Below are 27,480 nucleotides of genomic sequence, written 5' to 3'. Positions count from 1 at the left end.
AAGCCAGAACTCAAAGCTAGGTCGCTCTGACTCCAAAGCACAAGCTCTTAATCACTACATTATACAGTCTTTCCTCCAGGGCAAAGGCTGTATCCTTCTTCATCTTTGTGTCACCAGCACCCCTGCACAGGGCCTGGCACAGTATGTAACCAATCAATACCTAATGAACTGAACTACATTAGCTTGCTGCTAAACTAGTTAGTTGGCTTTCTGCAAATACCTTGAAAAGAGAGTGCTAGGCATGCTTTCCCTAAAAATTCTTCAGCTGGGAAACGAAAGGTTTGCTAAGTGCTTCCACTCACCATCTACAATTTAACGGTCAAAAGTCAGAAGGAGGTAAAGGAGGGAAGACATTAGGTCTAGAGAAGCCTAACTTGAGCGAAGCCAAACTTGAGCCCAGGAAAATACCAATCTCACTACCCTTGAATACTGGTTGTTCAAAGGAAAGGTGAATCTGTTACTACATCAAGGCCCACTGAATGTTCATGACACCGCCTTGGGGTCAGTGCCCTTAGGAAGGTACACTGTTAGAAAGCCAACAACCATTTTTCACCAGCTCTGCTCTCTATCAGCCAGAAGGGGGCACCAACACAACATGTTGGAGCTCTCCCCTACCTGTTGCTATTCCATGTTAACTCTTTTTGAAAAGTTTCCAGATGATATCTTTCTCTGCAGACTCCCTCTAGTTTGCCCCATTCCCAGAGCAACTCTATTACTTTTAAGAGGCTTCCTCCTTAGGAACCCTTCCAGCAGCTGTTTTCTGGGGCAAGGAAAGAAGAGTCCCTAACTTAAGTGGGGGATGGGGCCACAGTGCTAGTGCTGGGCTCCTCCAGTTCTCCCTCAGGTGCACTGTGCCACAAGCCCCCAGGATGCAGGAACAAAGCCTTTCTTCCAGGCTACTGCAGGGTGCCCTTGTAAGACAGAATGAGCAAAGAGGCCCAGCTTCTACACCTGGCTCTGCTATTAGCTCACACTGTGACTTTGGACAAGTCGCTCCACCTGCTTTGGCCTCAACTTTCTGATCTATAAAATTAAAGGATTAGAAAAGATGATCTTGGGGCTCGGTGTGGTGACTCAAGAGAGAGAGAGAGATTGGGTGTGGTGGAGAGAGAGGGAAAGAGAGTGAGAGGGAGAGAGAGAAAGAGAAAGAGAGAAGGCAGGCAGGGAAGGAAGGAAGGGAGGGGGGAAGGAAGGAAGGGAGGGAGAGAGGGAGGGAGGGAGGGAGGGAAGAAAAGTAAATAAGATCTCAGCTGGGTGTGGTGGCTCACACCTGTAATCTCAGCACTTTGGGAGGCCAAGGCAGGTGGATCATTTGAGGCCAGGAGTTCAAGACCAGCCCGGCCAACATGGTGAAACCCCACCTCTACTAAAAATACAAAAATTAGCCAGGCGTGGTGGCACATGCCTGTCATCCCAGCTACTCAGGAGGCTGAGGGATAAGAATTGCTTCAGCCCAGGAGGCAGAGGTTGCAGTGAGCCTAGATCACACTGCTGCACTCCAGCCTGGGTGACAGAGGGAAACTCTGACTCAAAAAGAAAAGATGATCTCTTAGGGCCATTCCTTGAACAATCTTGAATTCTATGATTCATTAATTCCACAAATGCTTAATAACAATCACAGCCATCATTTGGGGAATGCCTACTGTGCACCAGACATATAGTTGATCATTAATCTGCTCAAAAATGCTGTAACAGGCCATTTTATCCCTTTTAAAGATGAGAAAGCTGAGGCTCAAAGAAATGGAGATTTTCCCAAGGCTAGACAACTATGTGTCTGAGCTAGGATTTCAATCCAGTCGAGTCCATCTCCATAGTCTGTGCTCTTCTAATTCTCCAACACTTCCTGCAATTTGGCGCCTAGTCTATGTCCAGTCCAGATCTAGGCACCGTGGAGACCTCAAAGCTGAATCAGCAGGCTCTCTGTGAGTAGGGGTAGGGCACAGCTCCCTGTAAAAGCCAGCAGTAACCACCTCAAACTTAGGCTTGTACATCTCCAAACATACACCAAAGGTGCAGCCTCTAGGTGCTTCCTTAGTCATCCCTGCCAGTGTGTTGTTATATAACTTAGACATCATTTACATGTGCAATCACCGAGGGGCCCCTGGCAAGTGTGGGGCTGTTATATGCTTCACTGCACTAAGGCAAAAACACCAATCCGTGTTCCCCAGGGGAGAGTGAGGAAGCCAAGCTGCCTGGTTCAGCCGGTGCCCCTCAGCTCAAATAACTCCCCTGCTAGTTCCTCTCTCTGCCCTAATAATAATGTCTTCCATTTACATGACTCGTCATATTTTCCATGCTGCATATATCATTCAATCCTTGCAACGTAAAGATGTTGCCATGGCATGCACGATCGGCCCCTGTTTCTAAGTGAGGAGGCAGGAGTCCAGAGAAGGGAAATCACCCAAGCAGGTGACAGTGGAGCTAAGACTGGAACCCAAGTTTCCTAACTTCTGGCTCAGCCCTTCTGCAGCGCACAATGCCTCCAGAAGAAAAAGGAGGGGCTGGTCACTGTGGAGAACAAAACCCAGGCATGATGGGCCCCTGGCTAGACACCTGACCACGGGATGGTTCCCTTCCTCCAGAAGGAGAAAACTGAGCCTTCCTCTCCAGGAAGAGGCCCTGCACCCCACAAGGACCTCCCTGCTCCACAGTCCAACCCGTCCCGCTCTTCTGAGTCCCTTACAGAATGAACAGCCTCTTCTGTCTCCTCATCTCCACTGCTTTCTCATCCAGGTGTGTAATGGGTAAAAAGTTCAGGAGAGATGAGAAGATGCCAGTGAGAGGCAACAAGGAAGGGCATTGTCATTAAGAGTGGAAGACTTCAGCTTTGGCCCGGGTACCAACTGTGGGACCTTGGACCACTCTTACTTGGGTACTACGGAGGAATAAGCAGCATACTGGCCCTGGCAGTGTCTGACGACACAGGCTCCTTTAATGACTTTGCATCTGAGGAACACTTCACAGCATATGGAGGGCTTTCACAGCCAGCTCACGGCATCTCACAAAACCCCAAGAAAACAACAATCCCTTTCACAGATGAGGAAACCAAGGTTCTGAGAAGCAAGTCTCTTGCCTAGGTTTGCAGCGCTGAGCATCTCTCAGTCCAGGGCACTCCCTGCTTCAGAATTACGCTCTTTTAGAAAGTTCCTGAGCAGCAAGATGGGCAGGTAAATCCTGGTTTCAGCGCCATCTGCCCCAAAAGGGAACAATAGGCACAGGAGGTAAAAGGTCCTGCCACAGGTACTAGATGAAATGGGTTCTTTTTTTTGTTTTTTTGAGATGAAGTCTCGCTCTGTCACCCAGGCTGGAGTGCAGTGGTGCAATCTCAGTTCCCTGTAACCTCCACCTCCTAGGCTCAAGCGATTCTCACACCTCAGCCTCCCTGGTAGCTGAGACTACAAGCACGTGCCACCATACCTGGCTGATTTTTTTATATTTTTGGTAAAGACAGGGTTTAACCATGCTGCCCAGGCTGATCTCGAACTCCTGAGTTCAAGCCATCTGCCTGCAACTTCCTCCCAAAGTGCTGGGATTATAGGCAAGAGCCACCAAGCCCGGCCTGAAGTGGGTTCTTAATAATAACCATAATAACTCCCTGCTTCAGTGCTCAACCTGCCCTGCTCCTATTCCTTAGAGAAATGAGAAAGGCAATGCCTCCTCTCCTGCCTCCTTCTGCTCACCAACTTCTCAGCCAGGTACGTGAGGGGAAGAACTTCAGAAGAGAGACGGGAGATGCCAGTGAGGGACGAGAGATACCAGTGAGAGTTGGTCACAATGAAAAGGATGTTCTTCAGCAGACAGAAAAGTCCCAGAAGAGTCACGGCAGCATTTTAAGGGATCAACTCAGAGATTCCAAGTGCCAGAAATTAATAGTATCATTCTGCCATGACTCAAACCAACAGGCCCGCCTCAAGGGCTTAAAGCTTACGCACATGTAAAGTGCATGTAAACTAGGTTTGTGTTTCACAACTTGGCACTTTTTATGAAACTTGTTTAATGATAAGGCATTGGGATTTCATTAATCTAATGAAATTCTAATCAGATTAATGCATTTAATGAGACATGGTTATCTACACAAAAATGTTAAAGATCAAATGATGCCAAAGAAACATTTACTCCTAAAATTGCAAAACCTGACCAAGGGTCTGGAAACCTGCCATGTGGACTAAGACACCTTCCCATGGCCATGTCCTTTCCTTTATTAGGGACCTTAACATTCTTGGACTCTGATTTTTTTTTCAAAACCTGCAACAGGGCTTGTTAAGGCCGTGGACAGCAAATTTTGTGCACAGTGTGTACAGAAGACATAAAACCATGTCTCCTTAGGATCAAAGGAAAGGGACCTAATTTATGGGCATTTACAGGACAAGTTCCATGTTAAGTGCTTTATAGATATCATTTTATTTGCCTCTCAGAACAATCTTGTGGCAGGAAATATACCCATGTCACAGATTAAGAAATTAAGATTCAGAGAGGAACAATAACATCTCCAAGTTCACACAGCCAATGAGTGACAGAGCTGGTCTTCAATCTGGGCTTATCTGACTCAAAGGCACATGCTCTCCCTAAAAAGACACCTACATATGAACTCAAACACTCTTTTAAATGTTGTTCACCTTAAAAGTAACTCCACTTTCCCATATCTGACTTCATTTTCAAGCTTTCCACCTTCAAATTTAAAACTTTTAATTTCTACCTTTAAACTTTAAACTTTCTACCTTTAAATAAAACTTTAAATTTCAAAAATCTTTCTAGGTATGTGCAGAAAATCAGCAAAGACATCCAAAAACAGAATCCCCCACCCCAGCTCCCTAACTCTATATAGTCAGCCCTCCACATCCACAGGCTCAGCATCCTCAGGCTCAACCAACCACGATGAAAAATATTCTTTAAAAATATGTAAGTTAAAAAAACCAATATGACAATAAAAATCATACACATTTTAAAATACAGTATAATAACTATTTACATAGCATTTACATTGCACTAGGTATTATGAGTAATCTGGAAATGATGTAAAGCACATAGGAGGATGTCTGTACACCATTTTTATATAGAGAACTTGAGCATCCATGCTTTGGTATCCATAGAGGGTCCTGGAACCAACCACACCCCCCACAACCCCCATACCAAGGAATAAATGTATACAGACACTCATCCACACCTATTTCCTCTGGTCAGACCCCAAATTCTCATCAGATTACTGAAATTAGGCAAAACCAAAGACTAAAGCCAAATTCTCATAATTTCACCACTTCCCATGTAGGTGAGTCTACTTAAAATGAAATTTTATTTCATAGAATCAATTTTTTTTTCTTTTGAGACAGGGTCTCCCTCGGTCACCCAGGCCGGAGTACAGTGGTATGATCTCAGCTCATTGCAACCTCCACCTTCTGGGCTCAAGCGATCCTCTCACCTCAGCCTCCCAAGTACCAGCTACTTGCGATGCTGAGGTGGGAGGATCGTTTAAGCCACGATGCCCAGCTAATTTTTGTATTTTTAGTAGAGATGGGGTTTCACCATGTTGCCCAGGCTGGTCTTGAGCTCCCGAGCTCGAGATCCACCCACTTGGGCCTCCCAAAGTATTGGGATTATGGGCGTGAGCCAACGTGCCCAGCCCATGGACTCAATTTTAAAAGAACTGTTGTGTCTAACAGTTTGAGGTCTTTTAGCATTTGGATATAAAACACACCAAAAGAATATACGAATGAACCCATACCAAGCAGCCCACAGAAAGCAGCATATGGAGCAACACAATTGTCACAATTGTGGCCAATGCAACGCGTCGGTTATCCTCACGAACAGCTGGCCAAAATGTCATTGCCAAGAGAGATCCTGAGATGCCCAGGGCAATCATGACTAGAATCCAACGAACAGCTTTCTGGGGGATAATCCACAGTATCTGAAAGAAGAGAAAAGGAGGAGCGGGGAGTTCTTGGGAGGCATTTGTTCATTCCAGGCACATATGTTTACAAAGGCCCCTGAGCCAATCAGCAGCTGGGCCCCCATTGCCACTCTGGTTTTTCAGTACAGGCTGGAGGACCACCACCAGCATGTAGACTGAGGCATATGCTTTTATAACAAAGGGCCCAAGATCCAATGAAGGCACTAGGCTCCCCAGACCCCTTTCATGCTTAACTTCTAACTTCAAAGGAGATTTTTTCAGGAGCACATGAGTATTGCACTGGAAATAATGATGGTAGGTCAAATTCTTGGTTGAAGTTTCTACCAAGAACAGAGCATCACTCAGAATCTACTCCCTAAGTATGGTACTTACTGCGGTGGGGATATAAATGAAGAGGGAATATCCATAGACACACACAATCTCCAGAAATGAATAGGAGACGATGTTCATAACTTTGCTGTTTCTCCACATGAGGAAACCCCAGAGTGCGAGAGGAACCAGCCAGGCATAGGCATAGATGATGGTAGCTGCTATGGACACTGAGGATGACAGGACACAAGTTTCAATCTCCATCATGCCTTTAGTAGACTATCAGAGCACTTCCAACACCTTATTGTGCTTAAATGCTAACATGTCAATTGACTTCAGTGGACCACGGAATCATGTCTTACTGGTCTGTAATCCCTGAGCTTGGCACAGTACCTAACACACAGTAGGCACTTTAGAAATGTTTGTTGAATTAATGAATCTTTACCATTCGTCTTTGTGGTGAGGATCAATAGTCTCTCATATGGTTTTTATAGTTCATTTAATAACTAACAACTAATATTATTAAACAACTGAACTATGCAACTGAAATACTTCAGAGGGCCACACTGCAAATGTTCATATATAGTAGATATTTCAATCAAATAAAAACCAACTATCCCCTTGGAAGAACATATTCTCTTCCTCGGTATAACAAGAGCTGACACTGACTTCTTTAGCAAATGTATTAAAATGCCTTGGGTAGAGATTAACTTGCTCTGCATGCTCTCTAGAGTTCCTCTGTCTCTGAAATTGGGAGATGCAGCTCACTGATTAACTGCTTGAAATATTCTCCAGTTTTACTTTCTTCCTTAAATAAATAATTCCGCCACTGTGGCAAAAAATGCTATTGAGTGGCTCCTCAGAACAGCAACGTTCAGCATATCCCTGTACCTCTCTCCTCTTCCTCTAGTAGCAGCACGCCCTGGAGGATTCCCTTTCCCTCTTCTGGAGTGGAGGGTCATAAAGTTATAGGTAAGCCATGGCACCAGCCCTTTCTACATGAAAATCAGTAGGTAATTCACTTAATGCATCTTGGCAAGAACAAAGGCACCCCTAACAATTATAGTCAGACTCTGGTTAAGACATGAATGTCCAAAACATGTTTTAGCTCCCAGAACAGTTTTTTCACACTGGGAATTGCCTCGTTAGGCCAAATGTAATTCTGCTGATGTACTACCTTTTTCTTGGATAACTAAGGGAAGAGGAGGAAATTACTCCCATGGCTATAGCTGTCACTTATTGATCAACTACTGGGCATCAGGTATTACACTCGGTGCTTTAAGAGAGGCAATGTGGAATAATGGTCAAGGGCACAGACTCTGTATGCAGACTCCATGGGTTCTAGTCCTAGGAAAAGAAACTCTTGTGGGTAAGTTACTTAACCTTCCTGTCTCAGTTTCCTCATCTATAAAATGGGAAGAAAAATAATATACTACCTTCTAAGATTAATAGGAGAACTAAATGAATAAAAGCAGGTAAGAACTGTTCTAAGTAGAAGAGTGACTGATCAATAATAAATGCTCAATCAAGAATTAGTTTTTATATTGTTAACTAATATGCAGCTACATTTATTTCATACAATCTATATCGTCATTTTAGAGATGAGGAAAAGGGGTCAGAGAAGCTAAGTTGTTTGGTCAAGGTCACATAATTAACAAGTTAGTAGAAGCAGGATCTCATCTCAGATGTGACTCATACTTTTTACATAAAACGGAAAAATGTTTATTGATAGGGCCAATGACTACTTTACCAGTATATATATCACATCACTTCCTGATACTGGGATGCCCAGCCAAAGAGGATAAGAACAGGTAAAGACTCTCCTGAGTTTCCAGATCCCCAGGCAAAGTGGGTCACTCCTTCTTCTATGTCAATATACCTACACTTATCTCTGATATAGAGGTTAATATGTACTGTTTACAGCAATAGTCATTTACTAGCTTTCTAACCACTGAACTACTTGAAGGCAGGATCTATATCTCATGGTTAATATTTACTGAATTAAACTCAAATCAAGGTTATTTGATAGAGTTGAGATTGAATCCAAGTCTGACTCCATGATGGACAAGAAGGGGAAGTGGGCATGGAAGGTAGAGGGGAAGAAAAGAAGGAAGGATACATGGATACATTCTCTCTCTCTCTCTCTCTCTCTCTCTCTCTCTCTCTCACACACACACACACACACACACACAGGCAAATACATATCTTTCTATGCACACACAGTGAACTAGTTGAAGGCAGGGTTTCTATCTCATGGTTAACATTTATTGCATTAAACTCAAACCAAGGTTACTGGATAAATAATGGGATTGAATATATGTGCACATATTTGGGGGTGTGTGTGTATAGTAATAGTTAATGTTTATTGAACTCTTTTTGGTACAAACCACTATTCTAAGCTTTTTATATATATTAACTCTTTATTCTTACAATAGTCCTGTAAGATAAATATTATTATTTCCATTTCACCAGTGAAGAATCTGAGGCTCAGACATAAAATAGCTTGCCCAACAGAGTAGAAGCTAGTGAGTGGTGGAGCTGGAACTGAAGCTAGTGGTCTAGTTCCAGAACTGGTGCTCTTATCCAGGCTACTTACAGCCTCTCGACAGCAGAGCAGGCAGGGAGGAAGCGAGGGAACTGAGAAAGTGGTACAGGCCAATCTCCGACAAAGCCAAACTTCCTCATTTGGGGGCAGCTGTCATCTGCAAGTCTCTAAAAGCTGTTTTGTTTTTTCTTCTAAATACCCAATACTGACATAAGAAAGGACGTTTTAAAACAAGAATGTCATTCACAAGCCCATCCCTAGGACACATTCATTTCTGCATTTTCCCTTCCAGACTTTGATCATTTGCAGATTTCTTTCTCCCCGCCTTTTTTTTTTTTTTTTTTTTTTTGAGACAGAGTCTCTCTCTGTTGCCCAGGCTGGAGTGCAGTGGCGTGATCTCGGCTCACTGCAACCTCCGCCTCCCGGGTTCAACCAATTCTCCTGCCTCAGCCTCCTGATTACAGGCGTGCGCCACCATGCCTGGATAATTTTTTATTTTTAGTAGAGACGGGTTTCACCATGTTGGTCAGACTGGTCTCGAACTCCTGACCTTGTGATCCACCCACCTTGGCCTCCCAAAGTGCTGGGATTACAGGCGTGAGCCACCACACCGGGTCTCTTTTTTTTTTTTTTTTTTTTTTTGAGACAGTGACTCGCTCTGTCACCCAGGCTGGAGTGCAGTGGTACAATCACAGCTCACTACAGCCTCAATCTCTGGGCTCAAGTGATTCTCCCAACTCAGCCTCCTGAGTAGCTGGGACTACAGGCATGCACCACCATACCTGGTAACTTTTTTTTAGTTTTTAGTTTTAGAGACAAGGTCTCACTATGTTGCCCAGGCTGATCTCAAACTCCTCAGCTCAAGCAATCCTCCCACCTTGGCCTCCCAAAGTGCTGGGATGACAGGCATGAGCAACCATGTCCAGCCCAGATTTCTCTTCAGCAAAGTTGCTAACAGAATAGGCACCAGTTTGGAATAAGTTATGAATTTTCCACGTAGCTCTAGGTGCTTTGTGATTGGCAATTGCAGACGACCCCAGCTAGTTGAGCCATCACAGCCTAAAACAATGTTTCTATTGTCTCCAAAATGTGGATAATACAAATAATGCCACACAGGAGACCTTCATGCACACCTTTAAATTATTTTGTACACTTGTCTTAGAATATATTCCAGCTGTGGCCAGGTGTGATGGCTCACACCTGTAATCCTACCTAGCACCTTGGTAGGCCGAGATGGGAGAATCACTTGAGCCCAAGAGTTTGAGATCAGCCTGGGCAACACAGGGAGACCTATCTCTATAAAAAAATAGAAAAATTAGCCAGGTATGGTGTTGCATGCCTATGGTCCCAGCTACTCAGGAGGCTGAGGTGGGAGGATTACTTGAGCCCAGGGAGGTGGAGGCTGCAGTGAGCTGTGATCGTACCACTGCACTCCAGCCTGGGTGACAGAGCAAGTCACTGTCTCAAAAAAAAAAAAAAAAAAAAGGAATAAATTGCAGTTGCTATTCGGCCTTGATTTATAGCTTTCCCAAAGATTATGTGGACTCATAACATTGTGAATGTACTTAATGCCACTGAATTACACATTTAAATGGTAAATTTTATGTAATATATATTTTACCACTGTGAGAAGAAAAAGATTATGTGGATTTATATAGATGGGTGGTAAACTCATCTACACATTTGAGTAGATACATTGAACCCTAAAACACAAAAGCAGGGCTGCAGCATCTAGAGATGGGGCCCAGGAGCTCAGTGGGTAAAAAGAACTCGAAGCTAGAAACTGACAGCATTCCAAATGAGTCAAGCTATTCACCAACCTTTTCGGAATTCGGGCACATAATGGTACGTCTTCTCTCCCAGATGGATCAAGAAGTTGGAAAGATTCCCACTAATTGCTATGGCAAAGACCAACGTGGCACATATCCAAAAGGGGCCTGCAAAGGAAACCAGAAAATTCAGAAACAAGAAAATGAAGCATAAGCCTTTAGATTCTTACAGAATTTCTTATCTTCCTCTTGTATTCATGTTAGCAAAAGAAACTGAATTTTCTAGATGGGATCAACACTTGCTGAAGGGAAATTTTTTTTTCAAAGGTCAAACACACATCTCAGTAATTAGCTGCCTTAAAGAAGGTGGGGTGTTGGTACTCCAATCCAAAGGCCAAAACGCCTTCCACAATTAGGTGAATGAAGACACTGATTTCTGTATAGCTTCTTTTGTTGGAGGATCACCACCGACAAAGAAAAATTCACAGGCTTTTTATTAAACCTTCCACCAGAATACATGAAGTAAAGATTACTTCGCTTATCTAAGTGCCAAATGTTAGCATCACAGAAAAAGAAGTCAAATCAGACAGAGCTTGTGCAGCATACAGAAAGAGCAGGGCAAGCAGAACACATGAGGGCAGAGTCGATTAAACCTACCAGTTCACCACGGTTGTGTTGAGTGTGAGTGTGTGTGTGTGTGTGTGTATGCTTAAGGCTTTTTCTTTTTTTTTTTCATGAAAAAGTAATACAATGCACTATATACACCTACTGTCTACCCACAAAAATTAAAATTAAAAATTAAAAAAAGTAATATATGTATATGGTCCAGTGTTTCAAAAGGTACAAAGGGAATATGGAGAACAGCAAGATCCACTCCCTCTCTGTGCCCCGGCTCTCTATCTTTCCTCCCTAAAGCTCACCAAAGTAAGCAGTTTCTGATGAAACCTGCCAGGAATATTCCACTCATGTATATAAGCAAATGCGTGTGTATATGTGCATATTTTATACAGATGATAACATACATATATGTCCTCCTGTGTACCCTTCTATTTTCACCTTAATATAGCCTGGAGAGTCTATCACAGCTACTCATAAAAATCAGCTTGTTCTTTTTCAATGGTTTTAAGATATACCACTGAGCAGATGAGTGGACCATGCTTTACAAACCTCTTTCATTATTTGCATGATTTCGTGAACACTATCCTTGTCTCTCCCCATCTAGAAAAAGTACTATGTAGAACAAATACAATCTTTAGATTGAGAGATTTTAATAAATTGTATGAATTTCATTTTTCTTTTTTCTTTTTTTTTTATCTTCCATTATTTTATTATTTTTTATACATATATATATATATGCGCAGATCTGTTTTATGTACAACAATTGGTTCTATCAAATATTCAGACCAAGGCATTCTACTGGTAATTTCCCCCCAAATCAATTCAGGTAAAATTAGATACTTATGCACTTCACGGGCTATCAAAACTTGCAACTTCATTATCAATTTCAGTTCTGAGGTCATACACACAATTCAAAATACACATTAACTAGGTTAAGGCGATAAAAGTGGGCTGAAAGAAACCACAGGATTCAGAACAATGAAACTGTGTATTTTGCTTGCATGAGAGTCATAACGTGAACAGCAAGTATTGTGCGTATCTCATAGCTCTTCAGTGGAGAGGAAGCGGCTTCTGAACATCTAAGGTGACTGCACAGCAGGTGGGAAACAGCTGGTGTGGCCTGCTGGAGGCTTCGCCGAGGGAGGGCTCATTTCTTCTCTGCCTCTCCTTTTTTGGGTTCTTGTTTCAATTTGTAATCAGCCAGGGCGGCCTTGATTGCATCTTCAGCCAGCATGGAGCAGTGCAGTTTCACGGGAGGAAGGCAGAGCTCCTTGGCGATATCTGTGTTTTTGATAGTCAAGGCTTCCTCCACCGTCTTTCCTTTCACCCATTCAGTGGCTAATGAGCTGGAGGCAATTGCGGAACCACAGCCAAATGTTTTAAACCTAGCATCCACAATCTTCCCCTTTTCATCCACTTGAATCTGTAATTTCATTACGTCACCACATGCTGGAGCCCCCACCAGTCCAGTTCCAACATTTTTAGATGTCTTGTCAAGGGACCCCACGTTTCTAGGATTTTCATAATGATCAACAACCTGAGTAGAAAGGTCTACACTCATGTCAATGAGAACCATTTGTGACCCCCAATTCCTTTTGTGTCTCCTCTACAATACTTCACAGATTTGAGATACCTTCTTGTGATAGAGTCGGGCCGGGGCCGACAGCTCCCGGGCGGGCAGGCGGGGGCTCCGCAGCAGCAGAGCCGATGCCGCCCGCCTCAGACGGCCAGCCCCAGCCGCCGCCATCTTGCCGGCTTGCGCCTGCCTGAATTTCATTTTTCAATTTCACTAATATTTTGCAACACCCTTTGGGATAATTTCAGGTACCTTGACACGTCACAAAATTACGAACATTACTGTCATAGGGGAGATGACTAGCAGAAACAGATTAGTACTTTTCAAAGGCAAGCACTGGCCCCTGAAGGTGGGAAAAGGAACACAAGCAATCAAATGGGTATGCTTCAAAAAGTCACCAATATTAGCTCTCCACAAACTGCCTCTTTACTCACTAGACTGAAAGCTCTCTGCTGTAGACAAGGACTAAATCTCATAGTATTATTCTGAGTGCCCACACATAAGAGTGGCAAAAAAAACCAACAACAAACAAAAAACCCCACAAAGCCCCTATAGCCAAAAAGCTTTACTGAATGAATAAAACTGACCATGTGTTATAGATGAGCTGAGACCATCCAAGGGTATGACCACAAGTGGCCAAAATATTAACTTACAATACCCAAATAACTAGAAAACCAAGAATATTATGTCCTCTCAGTCATTATTTACTAAGTAGCCACTACCCTCTGCTGGGGACACGATGATGTGCAACAGAGACACAGTCACTGCCTCTAGTGCACCCATGCACTCCGGGGAGACGATCAATAAAATATCTAATCTCAGAGGGTAGTACAGGGTGCCTATGGGAGCATATAGGGAAGATGGAAAACCTAGAGAAAGGGATGTGTAAGCTGGGATCTAAAGAAGAACGTGAGTTCACCAAGTGAGGACAGAAGAGAAGAGAGGTCCATGAAGAGGGAATAGCAGGAGCAGAGACTGAAGTAAGAGGTACCAGTTCGAGGCCAAGCTTCAGGTCAGGAGTAGCCAGAGATTGAAGAGATGGGCCAGAGTCAGATCATGAAGGGTCTTAGAAGCCTTGTTGAGTTAGGAATTTATCTTGAGGGCAACAGGCAGCCTGTGAATTGGGCCTGGAGGCATAAGCCTGTAGTCCCAGCTACTCAGGACACTGAGGTGAGAGGGTCACTTGAGGCTAGGAGTTTGAGGCAGCAGGGAGCTATGATCATGCCTCTGAATAGCTACCGCACTCCAGCCTTGGCAACACAGCAAGACCTCATCTCAAAAAAAAAAAAAGTGGGGGCGGGGGGGAATGCGGTGGCTCACACCTATAATCCCAGCACTTTGGGAGGCTGAGGCAGGCAGATCACTTGAGCTCAGGAGTTCAAGACCAGCCTGGGCAACATGATAAAACCCTTTCACTAAAACATTAATTAACTTCTTTAAAGGCAGGCTGGTATGGGAAGATATGCATACTAATGTGAAGACTTATCTAGCATTCTCTAGCTGCCCCATGCTCTAAGCTACCTAACAACTCTGGCACGGGAACAGCGGGAGAAACAATATTTTCAGGTGGCCTGAAAGGTCCAACACCTGCCCACCCACTACCTCTATGTGGCCCAATGCTCATCCTTGGACACAAGCAAGAAAACTTTCCCAGCCCTTAGCATTTTTGTCCCTCTCCTATTATCATCCCTCTCCCCTGTTTGCAACCCTTCACTGAACCTCCCCTGCTTAAGGACAAAATCCTAATTCCTGAGACTGATATAAAAGGCCCCAGGATCTGGGCTCTGTAACTTCTCCAGCTACCCCCAGTGGAAGGCTGGACTCCAGAGACATATGACACCCACTCATCCCAGGACCTGCCATGTTGCTTCATACTGCCTTCTCCCTGTTTCCTGCCAAATTCCTACTCTTATTATGGGTTGGGGGTGGGAGAGAGCCTTAATTTAGGTTGTATTTATAATTAAAATTTCATATTATGCATTTTTATATTATGAAATATTTCTAACATACAGAAAAGCACGAAGAATAACACAAACACTGGTTACCTAGCACGTCACTTATAAAAAATATTTTTAGGCCGGGCATGGTGGTTCACACCTATAATCCCAGCACTTTGGGAGGCTGAGGCAGGCAGACCATTTGAGGTTAGGAGTTTGAGACCAGCCTGGCCAACATGGTAAAACTCAGTCTCTACTAAAAATACAAAAATTAGCTGGGCGTGGTGGCACATGCCTGTAGTCCCAGCTACTCGGGAAGGCTGAGGCAGGAGAATCACTTGAACCCAGGACGCAGAGGTTGCAGTGAGCCGAGATTGCGCCTTTGCACTCCAGCCTGGGTGACAGAGTGAGACTCTGTCTCAAAAAATATATATATATTTTTAATGGTATCATACTATTCATATCCTTCCACAACATGCTTTTTAAAATCATTGTGCTAAGATTTATCTATATTTATGCTTTTAGCTCTCATTCATTTTTTTAACTACAGAATTCCATGTATGAATATAGTAGCACAATGTATCCATTCTCCTGCTGATGGATATCTTGGTTGTTTCTAAATATTTGCCATTACAAGCAATACTGCTACAGTGAATAATATTCTTCTATATGTTGTTCCATATATATGTGAATTCCTCTAAAATTATCTACCTAGGAGTGAAACTGCTGAATTATAGGGTATAAGCATCTTCAAACTGCTCCAATTTGCGTACCAGTTACATACCCACCAGTTACATACCTACCATACAAAAGTTTCCACTGCTCCATATCCTTGGCCACACTTAATATCAATGTTCATGAAATCTGACTTAGAGTATGTCACTCCTGGCTTGGTGCAGTGGCTCATGCCTGTAAGGTCAGCACTTTGGGAGGGTAAGGCAGGAGGATTGCTTGAGGCCAGGAGTTTGAGGCCAGCCTGGACAACATAGTGAGACCCTGTCTCTACAAAAAATACAAACATTATCCAGGCATGGTGGCACATGCCTGTAGTCCCAGATACTCATGAAGATGAGGTGGGGGAGGATGGCTTGAGCCCAGGATTTTGAGGCTGCAGTGAGCCATTATCGAGCCACTGCACTCCAGCCTGGGCAACAGAGCAAGACCCAGTCTCAAAAAACAAAAAAGTATGTTACTCGTCTGTCCAAACTCTCCAATGGCTTTGCATTCAAGCAAATGCCAAAGTCCTCACTGTGACTTATGAGACCTTACCTGTCCCTCCACACTGTCTCTCTCACCTCATCTCCTTCTAGGTCCCCCTGTTCACTCTCATCCAGTCGCAATAGCCTCTTGCGGTTCTTTGAATGTACTAGGCTAGCTCTTGCCTCAGGGCTTAGGTGATCCTTTGCACTTGCTGATCCTTCTGTTTCAAGTGCTCTTCCCTTAGATATCTACATAAATCACTCCCAATTACTTCAGGTCATTACTCAAAATTCACCTTTTTAAATTTTCAAATTCACCCATTTATACAAACACTTCATGTCCTTCTTCTCTCTGCTATTAAATTTTCACCTAAGCATTCATTACTAGAAAACTATATATTTTACTTTTCTTTGCTTATTGTTAAGCTCAGTAAATTACAAATTGCCTAAGGGTAGAGATTTTTATGTTTTCACTGCTGTATCTCCAGTACAATAGCAAGAGCTCAATGTTTGTTGAATGAATTGAATGAATAAATGAAGACAAGCCAAACTGTATATGTTTACTAAAATAATGAGCATAAATAATGTTATTTTACTTTTTATTTCTCTGGTTGCAGGTGGGGCTAAGCATCTTTTCATATATTTATTGGCAATTTTTCCCCCAGAGTTGCTTGGTTTATTCTTCTAATTTGTGGGAGTTCGACATATATTCTTGTTTCTCACTGTTTGTTGGTTATATGCATTGGAAGTATGTCCCCTGGTCTGTGGTTTATTTTTTTACTTTACTTATGGTTTATTTTGTTGTGTAGAAATTTTAAATTTTAGGTGAAATGTAGTCAAAGTTATCAATCTTTTCCTTACACTCTGTAAATTGTCATCTTTTTCTTAACTGCCTTCCTCTAACCTCCACCCACAACAAAACCTAATCCTCTCTGCTATCAAACACTTCACCTATATTGCACCCTCTTCTTTTAACCATGTCTATGAGCTAATGAGGCTACTAGTGTCACAGAAAAGAAGCAAGCCTTGGATTCAAGCCCTGGCTTTGTCATGAGAGGCAGTATAGCATAGTGATGAAGAAATGGATTATGAGCTACAGTGTTGATTTGAAAATTGAGCCCAGCACTTACTAGCTGTATAATCTCAGGCAAGTTACTGGACCTCTGTGTGACTCAGTGTCCTCATCTATAAAATGGGGATAATAATAGTATCTCCCTCATGAAGTTGGATCTGGCATAAGGATTAAATGAGTTAATACAGGTACTGCCCTAATAATAGTGTCTGGCACATAATAAGCACTATATGTGTGTTTGCCATTATTATTGCTAACTCTGTAACTACGGGCAAGTTATCTCCTTAATCTCAGTTTTCTCTTTTGTAAGATAAGGCTACCTTGGAGTATGGGAAATAAAATAGCATAAAATACTAAAATAGTGCTTATCTCCACGCTTGGCACTTATAAGGTATTCAACAGATGTTAGTGTTCTCTCTTCTTCCTCATTGGGGCTAGGGACCATGGCCTTATCTTTAAATCCTCAGCCTCTAGCACAGAGTCTAGCATAAAATAAGGTGCTAAAAATTGTTTGAGCACCTGCTGTGTGCCAAGGCCTCTGCCAGGCACTAAAGACACTGAGGCACAGAGCCTGCCCCTCAGGATGTTCTCAGGCTACAAGTAAGAATGAATGAGACAGAGAAACCACCCTGACAACCCTCAGATGAAAAGCATGGGCCAGTGCAATGGTTTTCACACCAGGCTCCCTAGAGTCCATATTTAAAATCAACATATATGACTGCTTTACTATTTATCATTCTGATTGAGCATATATATCAATGATCCTCACTGAGCATCAGCTTCCTCATTTGAAAAGTGGGGATACTTTGCAAGGGTTGTTGCAAGAATGAGATATGATCAAGTACACACACAGTCTTTGGTACAGCACCTGGCACACGGACAGCACTCTCTTCTCCCCTCAAACACAGGCCACTGTTGGGGCCTTTTCCTCAGGAGTACTGGGTGGACCTCTGAGTTTTTCTCAGACAGCATTAAGGTCAGGGATGACAACAATCCCCGGCCCAATCCTGTTTCAGACTTCCACTGCTGGTGACCAAATCCTAAAAGGAGCCAGCTCATCTGAGGGCAGAGCTGGAACTCAGCATATCAATGAAAAAGTGTGAGAATACCTTCTCCTCCAACATCAAATGGTCCAATCTCCACCTAGTCAAAGTGACTAAATTTGTCTCAAGTTGTAAAGTCATTTGAAGAATTTTTAAAAATCATTCTTTTTATTTTTATTTTTTAGTAGAGATAGGGTCTCCTTATGTTGCCCAGGCTGGTCTCAAACTCCTTGGGCTCAAGCAATCCTCCTGCCTTGGCCTCCCAAAGTGTTGGGATTACAGGCGGCAGCCACTGTGCCAACCCAGCCTTTAGTAGAGACAGGGTCTTGCTATGTTGCCCAGACTGGTCTCAAACTCCTAGCCTCTGGCAATCCTCCCATCTTAGCCTTCCAAAGTGCTGGGATTATAGGCATGAGCCACTGCGCTCAGCCCCATTTAAAGACCTTTGAAGGATATACTAGTACTTGTAATGATGACGTGGCACTAATATAACACATAATTGTATTCCTCCAAAATTACTTGCAAGGGTTGCTACTGAAGTTCAGAAAAGTCTAATAAAACATGGCATGCCCCACCAATAGTGCAGTTCTCCACATTTCCAGGCAACCCTCACACTCACCCAAGTTCAACTGAAATACGGTAAACAAATCAGTACTAAACATACCATAGAGATCTGGATTGCTGCGGATATATAACCTCACAAAGTTTTTCCCGGGTATTGGCAAAAGAGATCCTTTAATTCTGTCAAAGACCTGGAAAACATCATAGCAGTAATTCTACTGAAGTTTTTTAAGTTTAATAAATTCAACTACTACAAAATTGAAACTCAGTCATTAGAGCTTTTATGATAGTATTTTCAAATGCTAATAACCCTTTACTTTTGTAAGACCATTTTCAGTATATAAAGGCTTTCACATGATTTGGTTGTTCAACCATTAAAGAAACAAGTCTCCTTTACACGTAAAAGGAAAGGTGAAATTGGTTTCCAAACCTGGTAGGTGTCCACATCAAAGAATGTTTGGTAGTATTCAAATGTCCAGAAGGGGGAGCTTTTCTTCTGTCCAGCAAGTAACTGTCAGAAATAAAATAAAACATAATGAACACATAAGCAATTTCTTAATTCCAGCTGCGTGGGGTGCAGGAGGGATCTGATCTAATGGAAAATCAAAACATTTGAAACAATAGGCTCTTCCACATTCAATAACCAACTCTGAAATAGCCAATTCGCAACTCTCAGCCTGATTAGAAAAACAAGCATTGGTTTTGAAGTCACACCAAAAGGGTTCAAATCTTGGCCCCTCCACTGAGGGGAGCTTTGGCAAATCACTAGACTCCTGTTGGGCTTAGTTCCCTTATCTAGATTCAATAGTATATAGAATTATGTACAATAATAAATACATATACACACATACAACACATACAGAAGGCAGTCAGTGTAAATATCTTTTCGCTTTTTTTTTTTTTGAGATGGCGTCTCACTCTCTTTCCCAAGCTGGAGTGCAGTAGTGCAATCATAGCTCACTGCAGCCTTGAACTCCTGGGCTCAAACAATCTTCCCACCTCAGCTTCCCAAGCAGCTGGGACTACACGCATACACCACTATGCCCAGCTAATTGTTTAATTTTTGTAGAGACAGAGTCTCATTATTTTGCCCAGGCTGGTCTCAAACTCTTGGGCTCAAGTGATACTCCCGCCTCAGCCTCCCAAAGCACGGGGATTACAAGCGTGAGCCACTGCATCCAGCAGTGTAAATATCTCTTCCTCCCCCATCCATCCACAATCCTCCCTACTATTGCCACCTGAATTCTCAAAAATCTGATATATTGACTCACTCTAAAGTACTAAAAATATTACTACTCTGACAAAAAAAAAAATCCAATTGAGAAGAGGCACCTGAGGAGGGCCATACCTATCCCAACAACACAGCTCTTTGGTGGCAGAATGCAGGCCCAATGCCAGGAATTGTGCCTGTCATCTTCAGATATCTGAAGGGAATTCATACAGCAAAAAGTACAGGTGAACACTGAGCTGCTTTGCAGGACAAGGGCAGGTGCTATAGGCAGATATTTTTTGTTCATTATAAAGGAAAACGGATGGCCGATTAGAAGTAGCTGTGGTCTGCAGCACTCACAGAGAGGAGTGAAAGCGGTGAATGAATTCAGCACCTTCAACTGAAATACCCAGGTTCTTGCACTGGGACTGACTAGGCAAGTAGCTCGACCCACGGAGAATGAAGAAAAGCAGGGTGGGGCGATGGCTCACCCAGGAGCAGCACGGAGACAAAGGAACACCCATCCCCAATCAAGGAAAGCATTCCCCTTGAAAACCAGCACAAGACATGGATGCCCTCTCTTATCACTCCTATTCAATAGTATTAGAAGTTCTGGCCAGGGCAATCAGGGAAGAGAAACAAATAAAGGGTATTCAAATAGGAAGAGGGTATTCAAATAGGAAGAGAGTAAGTCAAATCATCTTTGTTTGCAAGATGACATATTTCTATATCTAAAAAACCCCATCATCTCAGCCCAAAAGCTTCTTAAGCTGGTAAGCAACTTCAGCAAAGTCTCAGGATACAAAATCAATGTGCAAAAATTGCTAGTATTCCTATACACCGACAACAGGCAAGCAGAGGGCCAAATTATGAATGAACTCTCGTTCTTTTGTATGAATGAACTGCTACAAAAAGAATAAAATACCTAGGAACAAGGGAAGTAAAGGACCTCTTCAAAGAAAACTATAAACTACTGCTCAAAGAAATAAGAGAGGACACAAACAAATGGAAAAACATTCCATGCTCATAGTTAGGAAGAATCAGTATTGTGCAAATGGCATACTGCCCAAAGTAATTTATAGATTCAATGCCACTCCCAGTAAACTACCATTGACATTCTTCACGGAATTAGAAAAAAACTATTTTAAAATTCATATGGAATCAAAAGAGAGCCCAAATAGTCAAGACAATCCTAAGCAAAAAGAACAAAGCTGGAGGCATCATGCTACCTGACTTCAAACTAAACTACAAGTCTACAGTAACCAAAACAGCATGGTACTGGTACAAGAACAGACACATAGACCAACGAAACAGAATAGAGAACTCAGAAATAAGAATGCACGTCTACAACCATCTGATCTTCGAAAAACCTGACAAAAACAAGCAATGGGGAAAGGATTCCCTATTCAATAAATAGTGCTGGGAGAACTGGCTAGCCATATGCAGAAAACTGAAACTGGACCCCTTCCTTATACCATAAGCAAAAATTAACTCAAGGTGGATTAAAGACTTAAATGTAAAACACAAAACTAAAAAAACCCTAGAAGAGAATCTAGGGAACACCGGCTGGGAGCGGTGGCTCATGCCTGTAATCCCAGCACTTTGGGAGGCCAAGATGGGTGGATCACGAGGTAAGGAGTTCGAGACCAGCCTGGCCAATATGGTGAAACCCCGTCTCTACTAAAAATACAAAAATTAGTTGGGCGTGGTGGCATGTGCCTGTAGTCCCAGCTGCTCAGGAGGCTGAGGCAGGAGAATCGCTTGAACCCAGGAGGCAGAGGTTGCAATGAGCCTCCAGCCTAGGCGACAAAGCAAGACTCCATCTCAAAAAAAAAAAAAAAAGAAAAGAAAAAGAAAGAAAATCTAGGGAATACCAATCAGGACATAGGCATGGGCAAAGACTTCATGATGAAAACACCAAAAGCAATTGCAACAAAAGCAAAAATTGACAAATGGGATCTAATTAAACTAAAGAGCTTCTGCACAGCAAAAGAAACTATCTTCAGAGTGAACAGACAACCTACAGAATGAGAGAAAATTTTTGCAATCTATCCATCTAACAAAGGTCTAATATCCAGAGTCTACAAAGTACTTAAGCAAATTTACAAGGAAAAAACAAACAACTCCATTAAAAAGTGGGCAAGGGACATGAACAGACACTTCTCAAAAGACATACATGTGGCCAAAAAACATATGAAAGAAAGCTCAATATCTTGATTTGAGAAATGCAAATCAAAACCACAATGAGACACCATATCATGCCAGTCAGAATGGTGATTATTAAAGAGTCAAGAAACAACAGATGCCAGTGAAGTTGCGGAGAAAAAGGAATGCTTTTACACTGTTGGTGGGAGTGTAAATTAGTTCAACCATTGTGGAAGACAGTGTGGCGATTCCTCAAAGATCTAGAGGCAGAAATACTATTTGACCCAGCAATCCCATTACTGGGTATATACCCAAAGAAATATAAATCATTCTATTATAAAGATACATGCACATATATGTTCACTGCAGCACTATTCACAATAGCAAAGATACGGAATCAACCTAAATGCCCATCAATGATAGACTGGATAAAGAAAATATGGTATATATACAACCATGGAATACTACGCAGCCAGAAAAAGGAATGAGATCATGTCCTTTGCAGGGACATGGATGGAGTTGGAAGCCATTATCCTTAGCAAACTAACACAGGAACAGAAAACCAAACACCACATCTTCTCACTTATAAGTGGGAGCTGAATGGTGAGAACACAAGGACACATGGGAGGGGGAGCATCAGGAAGAATAGCTAATGGATGCTGGGCTTAATACCTAGGTGATGGGGTGATCTGTGCAGCAAACCACTGTGGCACATGTTTACCTATGTAACAAACCTGTACCTCCTGCACATGACCCCTGAACTTAAAATAAAAGTCGAAGAAAAAAAATTAAAGAAAAACATTTTCACAATTAAAGTCGACAATGGCAGCAACTGCCTTACATGGTGGTAAACAGCCCATTCCTGGAGGTACTCAAGCAAGTGTTTTCAATCTTTCCTTTTTTTTTTTTTTTCTTTCTTCTGGAGACAGGGTCTCACTCTGTTGCCGAGGCTGGAGTGTAGTGGTGCAATCTCAGCTCACTGCAACCTCTACTTCCCAAGCTCAAGCAATCCTCCCACCTTAGTTTCCCGAGTAGCTGGGGCTACAGGTGTACACCACCATACTCGGCTAATATTTTGTACTTTTTGTAGAGATGGAGTTTCACCATGTTGCCCAGGCTGGTCTCGAACTCCTGGGCTCAAGTGATCTGCCCACCTCAGCCTCCCAAAATGCTGGGATTATACGCGTGAGCCACCACACCTGGCTCCAAGTGTTATCTTTCCTACATAGCAAGGACAGCATCAATATCTCAGGAGAGAGGCTAAAACAGAGGGCCATGAAGGTTCTTTCCTACTCTAATATTAGAAAATATTGAGCATGGGAGTCCCACATTCCATAAGCTAGGATCTCTGCTCACTACCCCAGTGTTCCCCTCCACAAGTGTACTTACGGAAAATAATGGTCTGTTTGCCTGTTTCCCCCACCAAGGAAGAGGCCATGTGTCATTTACCTCTGAGCTGTCATTGCCTGACACTGTACCTGGCACACAGTAGACAGTGAATAAGCACATAAACAAGCTTTTAAAATTGTTTAAAAATATATATCAAAGACAAGTTCAAACCTCAGTTTTGTCAGAGTCATCATTTCCCAGTAACTCATCATCTTCTTCTCTTCCTGAGCCTCTTGGGGATCCTGGCTGATGTTTTGGGGTTTCACCAGGATCCTCAATGTTTACTGTGGTGGCATCTGGGTTTGCTGTCAGAGAAGTGGCTGCATTGCCAAATTCTGAAATCAATTAGAGCACACGGGCCTCAGAAACCTTACCCACACTAGAAATGCTATACTTTGAATTTAAAGAAAAGCTGTCACAACCTCAGCTTTGCTATAGACCCTACCTGATACAAAGGGCAAAAGCTTTGAAAAACAAAAAATCTCATCAGGAGATCAATCTGATATAGAAAAATGACTATGAAGACAACAGAATTTGGAGTCAGACCTAGATTTTGGTTCTGGCTCAGCTAGCCACTTACTAAATACACAAGCCTGAGTAAGTAACTAAACCTTTCTAAACCTCAGTGTTTTCATCTGTGTCAGGGGGAGAATAACATTTATTTTAAATAATTTTGGGAGAACAAGGAATATAATCTAAGTCCTAAACTTTTCTTCTTTGATTCAAGTCCAAAAAATTTTAATGAAGGTTATTTTTTCCAGTAAGTCTACATAATCACTACAGAAAATATGGGAACAAAAATGAAAGTGGGATCAGCTGGGCACAGTGACTCACACCTGTAATCCCAGCACTTTGGGAGGCCAAGGCAGGCAGATCACCTGAGGTCAGGAGTTCGACCAGCCTGGCCAACATGGTGAAATGCTGTCTCTACTAAAAATACAAAAATTAGCCGGGTGTAGTGGCACATGCCTTGTAATCCCAGTTACTCTGGAGGCTGAGACAGGAGAATCACTTGAACCCAGGAGGCAAAGGTTGCAGTGAGCCGAGATCACACCACTGCACTCCAGCCTGTGTGACAGAGTGAGACTATGTCTCAAAAAAAAAGGAAAAAAGAAAGTAGAAATCACAGGATAAAAACCACTCTTAGGCCAGGCATGGTGGCTCATGTCTATAATCCCAGCACTTTGGGAGGCCAAGGCAAGAGGACTGCTCGAGCCTCAGAGGTAGAGGCTGCAGTGAGCCGTGATCATACCACTGTACTCCAGCCTGGGCAACAGAGTAAGACTTTGTCTCAAAAAAAAAAAAAAAAAAAAAACCCCAAAAAACAAAAAAACACTCTTAGTTCTACCACATAAAGGCAAACACTATTAACATTTTAGTATATTTCCTTTTCTTCACATAGTGAGATTCATGCCACTGATGATCATTCATTTATTCAACAAATATTTACTGCATGCCCACAATGTGCCAAGTACTGATCTAGAACATGATACTATAATTAATTTTGCATCCTGCTTTGTCAAGATTATGTAAAATTGGGGATTATACACAAAAATGATTTTTCATATAACAGTCTCTTAAAATGATCACTTATGTGACTGCATAATATTCCATCAATGAAGGTTTTCTTACAAATACAAAAGGAGTGTCTGTGTAGAAAAAGCTTTTTGGGGGGCAGCCTTAAGATGAACACCTATCAGTGTGATCACTAGGTCAACAGGGTGCAAACCATTTTCAAGGATTCTGAACCATGTTACCAAACTGCTTTCCAAAAGAACCTTACCTACTTGTGTCCACCAGCAGTGATTGAGACTTCCTGTCTCCGAATATCCTAACATACTTTATTTCAGCTGCTCTTGAATAAAATTCAGGGCAGCTCTGAACCTTCGAAGGCCAAAGGAAGAGTGCCAGCAGGGCACCATTATAACACTACAAGCAGGGCACCAGTCCTAGCAGTAGGACAACTGAGTTCACTCTTATTGCCTCTCAACTATATGAGCAGTTTTATGGAGAACACTAAAGTGACTGAAATTAATCAGGTAGCTAATATGCAACAATTACTGAAGCCTCAATTGGCAATGTTTGGGTAGTTTAAGCAACATGAGGTTCTGGAGTGAGATGGTCCTTTGTTCAAGGTAAGACTCTTAATACTCAGTAGCTCCATGACCTTGAGCAAATTACTCCATGGCTCTGAGTCTCTGTTTCTTCAATTATAAAACATAGATAATACCTACCCCACAAAGAGATTTTGAGGATGATGAAATAATAACTATCATTACAGGTACCTCTTATTGATTGTACAGGGCAATGACATTTAAAAAGATAGTCACAACTTTGCTGGAGGGAATTAGACCAAGGAAGATATACTTAACTCTCACAGTTAAAAAGCAGTAGTTAAAATAACTAGAAAAGTATAACTGAAGCTGGGCGTGGTGGCACACACAAACTGGTGGTCCCAGCTACTTGGGACGCTGAGGCAGGAGAATCGCTTGAACCCAGGAGGCAGAGGTTGCAGTGAGCCGAGATTGCACCACTGCACTCCAGCCTGGCAACAGAGTGAGACTCTGTCTCACAAAAAAAGAAAGAAAAGTAAAGTATAACTGGGCTGGATGCAGTGGCTCACGCCTGTAATCCCAGCAGTTTGGGAGGCTGAGGCGAGCAGATCACTTGAGGTCAGGAGTTCGAGACCAGGCTGGCCAACATGGTAAAAACCCATCTCTACTAAAAACATAAAAATTAGCTAGGCATGTTGGTGGACACCTGTAATCCCAGCTACTCAGGAGGGTGAGGCACAAGAATCGCTTGAAATGGGAGGTGAAGGATGCAATGATCTGAGATCATGTCACTGCACTCCAGCCTGGGTGACAGTGCGAGACTCGGTCTCAAAAAAAAAAAAAAAAAAAAGAGAGAAAAAGAGTATAATTGGATTGTTTGTAATACAAAGGATAAATGCTTGAAGTGATGGACACCCTGTTTACCCTGATGCAATTACTACACATTACATGCCTGTATCAAAATATATGAGTGTACCCTGTAAGTATATATACCTACTACGTACCCATGAAAATTAAAAAATTTTTAAAAAGCAGTAGTTTACCAGGGGGAAGGAATGCCAGAAGGAGGAACAGACAGTACCACTTTAGAAGCACAAAGGTCAAAAAGGCCCCAAGGAGGGCGATAACTCCTCTAGTTATTGGGATCAGGAAAGGTTTCTTGGAGAAGATACCATATGAGAAGGATGGCCAGAGGTGCTGGGGATGGCATCTCATGCAAAGGGAAGGGGATGAGCAAGACCCAGAAGATGGAAAGTGTGCCCGTGATGGAGGGACAGTGACGGCATAGTTTGACTGGAGTGTGGGCTGCGTGTACCCCTAACATGACGACTCTTCACACAGTCTGCTCTGTGCTGGTTATTCTTGTCCATCTCAGCTCCTTGAGCATAAAACTGGTATGTGTCTTATTTCTGCCACCAACATTCTCTGCTTTTACATCCTGGCATATCCTAAGCTAGTTTCAGCCTCTGCTCCTTTCCTGAAACAATGCCTTTCACCTGAAGGCTTCTGACCTCTACTTTTTCATCCAATACTACCGTTCCTCCCCGGAGAAGCCTTTCATGACCCACCCCCCGCCACCCCACCCCCAGCATCCTGTGTGCTTTTCTAAAGACCCAAGTCCTTAACACAGTTGATAAAGCCCTGGGTGATTTGTCACCTGCCTCCTCCTAAGCCTCACCTTGTGTCAGCTTACCCCACCATCCGTGATCTGGAACACAAGTGTTCTCCCAATCCTTTAGGAAAATAATTAAACTTCCTCACTCCACAGGGACTTTTGCGAGGGCCACTGTCTTTAAACTTTCTTGCACTGCACTCCTAGATAGGATGGCTGAGGAGGGTCTCTCTAATGAGGAGAGATTTGAACAGAGCAAAGGAGCAAGCCATAAGGCTATCTGAAGGGAGAATGTCCCACACAGAAAGATGGCACAAACATCCCAAGCTGTGAATGTACTTGGTGCATAGGAAGAACCGTGACAGCCCATGCGGCTTGGGCAGAGACAGAAAGGACGAGAGCAGCAGACGAAATCAGAGGGTTGGAGGCTGCATCATATAGGGGCCTCCTAAGCCACAGTAAGGGCTCTGGCTTTTTCGTTTTTGTGTTTGTTTGTTTGTTTGTTTATGTTTGAGATGGAGTCTCGCTCTGTCGCC

General features: G+C 42.8%; 2 protein-coding genes across 10 annotated transcripts in view; both read right to left on the bottom strand.

Moving 5' to 3' along the window:
- The window catches only part of YIPF1 (Yip1 domain family member 1), a 39,010-nt gene that overhangs the window by 8,778 nt on the left and 2,752 nt on the right, over window positions 1-27,480 (bottom strand). For 6 of the 9 annotated variants that reach the window (XR_002938027.3, XR_002938028.3, XR_002938033.3 and 3 more), the window contains 6 exons: window positions 23,450-23,613; window positions 18,965-19,045; window positions 18,638-18,725; window positions 10,580-10,696; window positions 6,278-6,444; window positions 5,720-5,902 (listed from right to left, as the gene is read on the bottom strand). Coding sequence is in view for 4 of the 9 variants with exons in the window: in XM_003308116.7 (XP_003308164.1) it covers window positions 5,720-5,902; window positions 6,278-6,444; window positions 10,580-10,696; window positions 18,638-18,725; window positions 18,965-19,045; window positions 23,450-23,613 (800 nt within the window). In the remaining 5 variants the exon portion in view is untranslated. The remainder of the gene's footprint in view (window positions 1-5,719; window positions 5,903-6,277; window positions 6,445-10,579; window positions 10,697-18,637; window positions 18,726-18,964; window positions 19,046-23,449; window positions 23,614-27,480) is intronic. The other 3 variants (XR_010153933.1, XR_010153934.1, XM_063802110.1) reach the window with 1 other exon arrangement.
- On the bottom strand, window positions 12,116-12,931 carry LOC738449 (iron-sulfur cluster assembly enzyme ISCU). Its single transcript, XM_001149059.7, has 2 exons — window positions 12,780-12,931; window positions 12,116-12,683 (listed from the first exon to the last, which is right to left on the bottom strand). Exons 1-2 carry the CDS (start codon window positions 12,921-12,923, stop codon window positions 12,294-12,296), a joined length of 534 nt encoding a protein of 177 aa, XP_001149059.2. The 5' UTR covers window positions 12,924-12,931; the 3' UTR covers window positions 12,116-12,293.

This window comes from Pan troglodytes, chromosome 1 (genome assembly GCF_028858775.2).
Source record: "Pan troglodytes isolate AG18354 chromosome 1, NHGRI_mPanTro3-v2.0_pri, whole genome shotgun sequence".
Taxonomy (NCBI): domain Eukaryota; kingdom Metazoa; phylum Chordata; class Mammalia; order Primates; family Hominidae; genus Pan; species Pan troglodytes.
The sequence above is the reverse complement of the archived record's forward strand: the minus strand, read 5'-3'. Positions and strand labels throughout refer to the sequence as shown.

Excerpts from the sequence above, each read along its gene's own strand:
- LOC738449 (XM_001149059.7), bottom strand. The coding sequence starts at position 12,923 with ATGAAATTCAGGCAGGCGCAAGCCGGCAAGATGGCGGCGGCTGGGGCT. Across the intron at positions 12,684-12,779 it reads CCCGACTCTATCACAAGAAG|GTTGTTGATCATTATGAAAA; the intron begins GTATCTCAAATC and ends CTTTCTACTCAG.